This window comes from Salmo trutta, chromosome 23 (assembly GCF_901001165.1).
Source record: "Salmo trutta chromosome 23, fSalTru1.1, whole genome shotgun sequence".
NCBI lineage: Eukaryota > Metazoa > Chordata > Actinopteri > Salmoniformes > Salmonidae > Salmo > Salmo trutta.
The window spans coordinates 16,793,287-16,801,995 of NC_042979.1; the positions used below are offsets into that span (position 1 = coordinate 16,793,287).

Here is an 8,709-nt window from a genome sequence, read left to right on the forward strand (position 1 = left end):
AGAGGAAGAGGGCATCTGTCACTGACACATAGTTATCTAAGCTGTGGCAGCAGAAAGCCTCACATTTAGAATTCCATGCGGATTCTGAGAACTCCAGAAATAGCTTAGGATGGCAAAATCCAAAGCATCTACGTTATTAAGATTGGATTTACCTAGAGCCAAGCCCCAAAATAGGCTTTTTAAAAGGTTAATGCAAAGAGGCAACCTTGGTAAGGCAGAGACTGAGTCTCCTCCTGTCGTTATTCGGGTTTAAGATTCATTCACAGCTTGTGACTCTGGAGTTAAAGTGTGAAGATTCTAACAAGCTGGAGTGGAGCTTGGGGACTTTCATTGGCATTCAAACCATTCCAAGAACAAAAACGTTATTATTTTTTTTACCAGGTTAATGGACTTTTAACCCAAGTGCTGAGGAGGAGCAACATGGATTAATGCATTCCCATATCTGCAGAGAGGAAAACTGCTAGCCCCGATTTGTCATGTAATTACTGAGGTCTTTCAAAGGGGGAAACATAATGAAGCCTAATAGGTCTGGACCACAGAGATTTTTTAGATTAAGGCCTTTGTCCAACTAGAGGGTAATTGAGATAACGATCGTTGCACACAATACACATTACCATTAGTATTCAGACAGGATGTTTTAATTTGTTTAAGATAAAGTGTTAATGTAAGCAAGGTCAATTGAACACAATGGAACAATTTGATTTAATTGGCAAAACTTTAATTAACATTTTTGAAAATGAACATGGATGACGAGTCAGTATTTTAATTTTGTGGAGTCTCTTCGCTCTGTCTCTATCATTAGGCGAAGCCACTCCATTTCAAACTTCTAAACCGTCAAAGCGGTGGCATTTCATTGTCTGCTTAATTGCTTACCCTAATTTGCTTTGCTTGCATTGTCATGGCTCCATTGTGCCATGATCAGATTAATCAGGAACTGTAATTACTTTGTTGTAACCACCACCAATGTACCACGCTCACCGCTTGTTTTAACTTTGTCGTCTTTATTTTCCCCTCAGAATGAATACACGTGTCCCCGACCATTACCTGGAGCTTGGCTTGGAGACGTACCCACCATTCACTAGAAGATGTATGTTTAACCAGCCCATTGCTAACTTGCAGAGGAATCAGGCCCTACAACACTACAGCTTCTCCATTACTGTCTGTTCTGATCCTACAGTGGCACTCTCTAAACGTCTACAAACACACTTCAAAGTATACCTCCACGAGCCCATTGACAATCTAATATAGGAGCAAGAATGACTTTCATGATTTCTATCACACTGAATATTTATGTTTTCTTTTCTTTTACAAGGTCTCTATACTCTTTCTGACTGGTTCTCAGCTGCCATAGGACAGTGTTCATCCAGCTATGACCTAGGTTGCTGTTAACGCACCGGCCACTTTAACCCTTTGATTAGCCAATTGTGCTAGTCCAGATTGAGGGGGGTTGAAACACTTCGCGTCTGCAGCACCTCTCTGACCGTTGCCATGGAAACTTGGGACTCTGACTTGGCGTGTGACACAATGGGCAGTGGAACCCTGTCACTCTGCTGGAGGCTGGCGACGTGGAAATGGGCTTGGGAGCTTACGGAACATTACAGCTAATGAAGGTGACAAGTGGACAGGGCTGTGACCGCCCAGACATTTCACAGTGAAGTTTCAACCCAGCAATCTCTATGATTTTTCTTTGCTGTTGAACACCCCGTTATTTGCAGCTGTGGTTTCAAAAAATATTCATCATTTCTATTCCGTCAAGATGGCTTCAAAATAAGCTATTCTCTGATTTGCGGCTCGGAAGTATTTATGTGTATTTTGTTTGCTTTACAAGTTTACAGCGTGCACCTGTCTGTTGAGTAATATTTGAGTTAAGCTGTCATTGTTCATCTAGTCCCCTGGGGAGCTGGAGGTAGTTTTCTAAAAAGTCAAGTCTGGAGAACAACTGATCCTCTTGCCAATCACACCTGGTGGAGGAGTCAATCTATCCCCAGACACACAGACAACTGTAATTACACACCTTGGCCCATAATCAGGACAGGAAATAAAATAAAAAGTAAAACTGTGTCTCAAACTTCTCAACTGTAGTATATGACTATTTCAAGAACAAAAAATCTACCGTCTCTCTCCGACAACAAAAGCCTTTAGGGGTGGGTGTTTTGAGTGTCTCTGGGCTCTATTCAGTCAGCGTGATTGAAATTTAAAGGCAATGTTCCCACGTTAGTGTAGACTGCATTCACGGTAAACGCTGCATATGTCGGCTCAATCGTAAATTACCTTTCCATTTTCATTGTGCAATCTGTAACGCTTCAGCAATACAGATTGAATCCAGCCTTCTGTCTCGTGGGGACTGGGGAGGACTCTATCTGTGGTTGTTCTGTCACATTAAGAGAGGACCAGAGGATTTCACAGTGAAACCATTTCAAAGAAGAGTTCCCTCTGGGGTAATACTCACTGATATGAGACTATTGCCATAGGGTCAGAGCACTAGAGGGATGGATGTTCTTTATCCAATCAGCTCTTTTGTTTGTGTGTGTGTGTGTGTGTGTGTGTGTGTGTGTGTGTGTGTGTGTGTGTGTGCGTGTGTGCGTGTGTGCGTGTGTGCGTGTGTGCGTGTGTGCGTGTGTGCGTGCGTGCGTGCGTGCGTGCGTGCGTGCGTTCGTTCAGTGGAAAGATGAACGTTCCAGAGAGGATTCCTCGGATTCCTCTGTAATCTTTAAAGATGGACGAAGCCTCAACTCTCTCCTGTTCTTATAGTACTACAGTGCTCTTCTGCCAAATCAACGTGCGTGTCTGTGTGGGTGGGTGTGTGTGTATCTGTAGCGTGTCTTCATGCATGAGTGTGTTTGCATAGTGTGTTTGAGCAAGATACAGTATTATGTACGTGTCCCACAAATACAGTTCATGCCACTTCTAACAACTTATGAGTAACGCTGAATACATGTGACAACATCAAAATCTCCTTAAAAGGATATGTCAAATCCCATTTAACACTAGAACCGCTGGGCTTCTCAGCATACAAGTACACTCTTTAAAAAATAAAACGGTTGTTCAGCTGTCCCCATAGGAGAACCCTTAGAAGAACCCTTTTTGGTTCCAGATAGAACCCTTTTGGGTTCCATGTAAAACCATTTCCACATGGAACTCAAACGAGTTCTACCAGGACAAAAAGGGTTTTCCTAAGGGGACAGCTGAAGAAGCCTTTTGGAACCTTTTTTTTTAAGTGTACCCGCTAGAGAACTGTGACCCATTGAGATTCATCTACTGTGTTGTTATCAACCTAAATACCTGTAAATACCAACATAAAAACATACTTCAACATGTATTTTAAATACATTTTATCAATTAGATTAGTAGTGAGTAATAGAATCCATTATCAGATTATTTTTTACAAAGGACATTTAAACATTCTGACAGCTGAGCAATGTAAAATACAAATATTAAGGGAAAGTCAGCGATGAAGCAGGATGTTGCTTTATTTTAATTACAAAATGAAACGGCAGTGGGCGTTGCCCTTTGGCAGTTCTAGTGTTCAAAGGATGTATTACATTTCAGTGTGTGTGTGCTTGTGTGTACAGAGGGATTGAGAGGGATGGGGGAGTCATTAGTTTCACCTGTTTTGTTCTTCGTATGTGTTCAAAATGGGGTTAAGCTTGGAGGTGTTTTCCTCGTCAAAAGAGTATTAATGGATTTCTACACTGAAAAGATAACTATTTTGTACTGTATATTTCTGCTTTCTCCCCCCGAACATTTTATAATTAACTGTACTATTTGTTCACTGAAAACTGTTCTGTTTTATAATGAAAATGATGTCTGAGTCAATGGTGAGCAATATAAATTGATAAAATGGAAATGTCATTGATCCTTTTTTCTACCATACTGTAATGGAAACCATATACATTTGTTACGGAGCTGTTCTCCAGCATATGGATTTTCAGGGTGTACATTAAATAATAAAACTGAAGGAAACGTGAGCATGAGCACACCAACTAGAGAAAGTGTGAGTAGTCTTTGGATGAGCTTGTTAGTACCCTGTGTGTCTGTATGGTGTGTGTGTGTGTGTGTGTGTGCGCGTGCGTGGGTCTGCCTCTGTATGTCCATACGCAATTATTAAAGCTGTATGAAGTTGTACGATGACCTCGATGCACCTGCTAACTAACAGCAGACCAAGATATCAGCACTCTTCACAAGACATGAGTGTTACAGAGAGTACAAATGACTGACTGCCACACAGTATGCTTATTTGTGAGTTTGGTCTGTGTTTATGCTTGATAGAGTCCATTCTATTCCACACACATCTCTCCTGTCACATCACCATTAGCTTAATTAATTTTGGAGCATTGACTTCTGTTCGACCGTATACTGTGACACACCATGGGCACCGCTCCGCTGCACCAACCGCTTTACGCTCCATGTACCATAGCATAGCTTTTCTCAAGAGGGGGCCAAGTTTGTGAATTTGCTCCCGCGTTTAGTTGCTCTTGAAACGTGTGTCAAGCTGTCAACTCAGAGGTCCAGATGGCAAATCTGCCTGGTGTTCCCTGTGGCATTTCTTCCTCCTCTCTCTCACTCTCTCTCTCGCTCTCTCTTGCTCTGCGGTGATAGTGACACAGACAGAGCGCTGTGTTGGAGAGACCACGCCAATTGAATAATGCATGATGCTGTATAGTGTTGACCAGGGTCCAGACCAGACAGTTGGCATCCATAACGTTTCCTCCTCCGGAAGGCCCCCGAGTGAAGATGTTCAACTGTAGGGTAATACACTGGTGTGTACCAGTGGAGGCTCGTCAGAGGAAAAATCTAAATAGTGAAACGAAAGATTTATCCTTTTTAGATAAAAACTAAATATATTCAGGTCATCAAATAATTGATTAAAACACACTGTTTTGCAATGAAGGTCTACAGCAGCCTCAACAGCACTCTGTAGGGTAGCACCATGATGTAGCCGGAGGACAGCTATTTTCCGTCCTCTTCTGGGTACATTGACTTCAAATACAAAACCTTGGAGGCTCATGGTTCTCAGTTTTGAACAAATACATTCTTTAAAAATGAAGGAGAAGCAGCCGAGAGGGCTAGCTATATTTCATTGTATTTGTTTCTTCTAAGTTTACGTTTCACTTACTTAGATAATGCAGCTAATTTAGCCTACTCAACAACCTGAGTCAAACAGAGAGGAATGCTATTTTAGCTAGCTGGCTAAGGCTATCCAACACGGCAACTCTTCCAAGTCAAAGTAAGCTTTCTGTTTTATTAATTTAAAAGGTGAGAGGAGTGATGATGCTGTATGTGGCTGCTATGAACGTGAACTATGTGTCCGGTTGATCAGGGGTGTATTCATTCCACCGATTCTGTTGCAAAATGTTTCTTAAATGGAAGAAAACGAAAGGATGAGGGATAAACCTGAATTTGTCAATAGAAACCCATGTTTGTTTGGACTAATGATTATACCCCAGATCAGCTAGATGCAGGCAAGAGTCTGTCACCTTGATTACTCCAATGTGTCTCTCAACCTGTGCACCTACGTTATAAACTTTCTGTCGTAGGCTAGGTTGTAACAACCTCATGATGGGTACAGGGAAAATGCAAGTATAATGTAGTAGCCTATACCTGTCGATGTTACATTGAGCTGGGTGAATGGAATATGAATGACAGTCATCCAATATGCTGTAATATAAATGAGGCCATGCTCTAATAATCATCATCCCTAATCTTAAATGGCACCGACCGCCACTGCATTGTATGCAATCCAGCTTGACACTGTGAAGGTACTACTCTGTCACATTTCTTTCCCATGTGGATGCAATTTGGATTACGTACACAATAGTCGAAACAGGCAGAGCAACACAGTGCAATTCAGCCCAGTCTGGATTTTTCTCCAATTTTGCACTGGCAAAGACCATCCCCCTCAGTCCTTAGACACAAAAAGAAACAAGCAGGGGCCACTATTAACCGAAAATAGACCCAGGAAGTGTATCTATTTATGCAATGTGTCTACGCCAGTTAGACTCCACTTGCATGGACCATTTTTCCCATGGTGAAAAAATCCCATTTAAGTATGACGTAATTTGAGTACTGCACTTATGAAACACCTAGCACTGTGTTTTTTCTGTATACAGTCTTTTAAAATGTTGCAGTCGAGATGAATACACTTTCCAATTTACAGATTCTCCTCACACATACATTTCTCACATACAATTATTCTTTCATCAAAGGTTAAGATAACACACAAGACTCAATTTTGCACAACGGGTTGGGTAAAAATATCTCTTCCTTCTCATGCTCTTCAAGTTATGTTGAAATAACAGGTCTGTAATTGGTGATGGAGGAATTGCTGTTCCCACTTCCCTTTCCTCACTGCCACGGCCATGTCTGCTCTGTTCACTCTGTCTTCCACCTCAATGCCCATAGCAACCTGCTGAGGCTGTGATTGTTGCTCTCGCCACAGAGAGTGAGAGGAGAGAGAAAGGAGTGATGGAGGGAATTGTGAAATTAGCCGTCTTCAGTCACAACAGTCCCAAGGGGATTGACTCGCAACAATAAATGAATGACGCTCCCTTCCTTATTCATTCTGCAGTGTGCAGGTCTGTGTCATCTGTTTACCTGGACATTAAAAGCATAGGTTGTGCTTCATGGCCGAATGCATCTCCCTGGCTAGCCTGGCATAGGGGTATAGATCAACCGATTTAAGCTAGCTAGCTAGCTAGCTAGCTATGCCTCTGACTTCTCTTAAGGTAGTGGGAGGACCGAGATTGAAAGCTTGCGTCGATACCTGCATGGCCTCCATCCCCCACTCCTCTCCCACCCATCCATACCCAGGCATTTACACCGGTGCATGGACTGTCTCTAAGAAATGTTGCACTATCATAGTCTCACATTCAATTCAAAGAGATTCCTGACGTAGTCAGGCTAAGTGCTCATTTGAATCCATCTCACTTTACTTTTCATTGTGCAATATAGAAAAATTGCAATTTCTTAGATGACATCAGTCAGCATGGGTTACACCGTAGCCTACTAATCATCCTTCAATAAAATGCAGTAAGGCCATTCAGAGGTTGCAGTCTTGATAATGTAGCTAAAGAGAAAGAAAAAAAAACACTTCAGATAAGGAACGGGTTATGTTGGGTATGTTTACTTCCCCTGAAACTAATTCAAAGAAAGTCCTTAGATAAAAAAAAAGTCCTTAGAGCTCCTTATCATCACTATGTTTCAAGGTTTATTTCTACAATTTCATTTCACATTTAGCATTCCTGTATCTCCTTTAGACAGTATTAATGTTGATAGTTATGGTTCCACATTTTAATTACTATAATGCAGCTATGTCCCCCAAGCAAACTGTAATGCTCTTGTGACTTTCTGAAAACACAGCATATATTTAGCTTTTAGCAGACCTTGCAATGGCAATATTGTAAGTAGATATTTAAAAACTTTACACACTGCTTTTCATAGACTCAGGCAAGACCACCATTCATTTTCGAAGCACAGACTTTAATACCCTGATCCTTAGCATTACTGTTCATCAGACAGACAGACAAGACCTGACAGAAAGATCTTAGCTCCCTTTTCCGGTCCACCTCTTTCACATTAAAAGCTGTATGGAACTGCCTGTCACTCGGCAGTGATTCACCCAGAACAGAGTCAACTCATCACTTCGTGTTAAATGACCACAGAAAAAAACAGCTAACAGATGGCACATGCATGACTTATGCTGCCGATGACATACTGTATATACAGTGAGAAGGAACTACCCATATTCACCTACCACAGCATCTGTTTTCTAAGCTCTCCATGTGGGTGTGTTGGTATTATATCAGCTGAGATACTATACTATGCCAACAAATGGACATTGAATTGATGTGCAGTTAGGAATTTTGAACCACCAGGGACCATTTGTCCTGTGACCCATTCGGGGGCCCACAAATTGACACATACAAAGAGATGTGGTGCTGCTGGCCTTGATTTAATCTGGGCTGGTTTAAACAAAACCAGGGAGAACGAGCGGTTGATCCACTGCAAACCAGTGATAGCGAAGACAAATAACACGTCATGGCACCGACGGAGACCCAGTACCGAGGTCCAATGACCGCTGGGTGTGAGAGATACCCCTAGAAGGGAGCCTGGGTCTGACAAAAAGCTTTCAACTGTGCAATTGAGCGATAGCGATTAAATCACTTACACTGGGAAGTTGCCGTTGTATGACTGGCTCATCCATCACACACTCATCTAAGTGCGTGGGGGGGCTTTGTGTGCGTGTGTGTCTGCATGTATGTGTGTGTCTGAGGAAGGGAGCATGTGTGTGTTTGAAAGAGTGAGTGCGTAAGCACTGCCTGGCGATATCACAAAGCTGCAATAGCAGGCTTTTCCTGCTCGTTGGGAAAAACACAGCATATCATAAATGTGCTTTCCAAACATAGTCAAGACCAGTTTTCAAACACACCTAATTTAATTCAAATCAAACCTACATTGTTGGCTACTTGCTGTGTGACCATGAAGAAATGTGGAATATCCTCAGAATGAATACGAACCGTAGGAAAATATTATATATTGTATTGTCCTCTATTCACCATGGCACTGGTGTACCGTCCATGTCATTTAAAGTTAAATGCATGTCAATTTCATTTAACACACTACTCATCTTGTTAGCCTATTTGAATTTCTATATTCTTCTCTAATGGAATAACTCAGAGGCTGATAACTGTATAATATGATTTATTTGAA

The 8,709-nt window shown here is 41.7% G+C and overlaps 1 protein-coding gene across 3 annotated transcripts in view; it reads left to right on the forward strand.

Annotated features, from left to right (window-relative positions):
- LOC115159489 (leucine-rich repeat transmembrane neuronal protein 4-like) overlaps positions 1-2,568 on the forward strand; it is a 61,717-nt gene extending 59,149 nt beyond the window's left edge. The window contains exons 3-4 of one of the 3 annotated variants that reach the window (XM_029709250.1): positions 1,017-1,087; positions 1,313-2,568. In XM_029709250.1, coding sequence (XP_029565110.1) covers positions 1,017-1,082 — 66 coding nt within the window. In that variant the 3' untranslated portion in view covers positions 1,083-1,087; positions 1,313-2,568. Of the gene's footprint in view, positions 1-1,016 lie in introns of all 3 variants that reach the window. The other 2 variants (XR_003868895.1, XM_029709249.1) reach the window with 2 other exon arrangements.
- Positions 2,569-8,709: the final 6,141 nt, after the last annotated feature.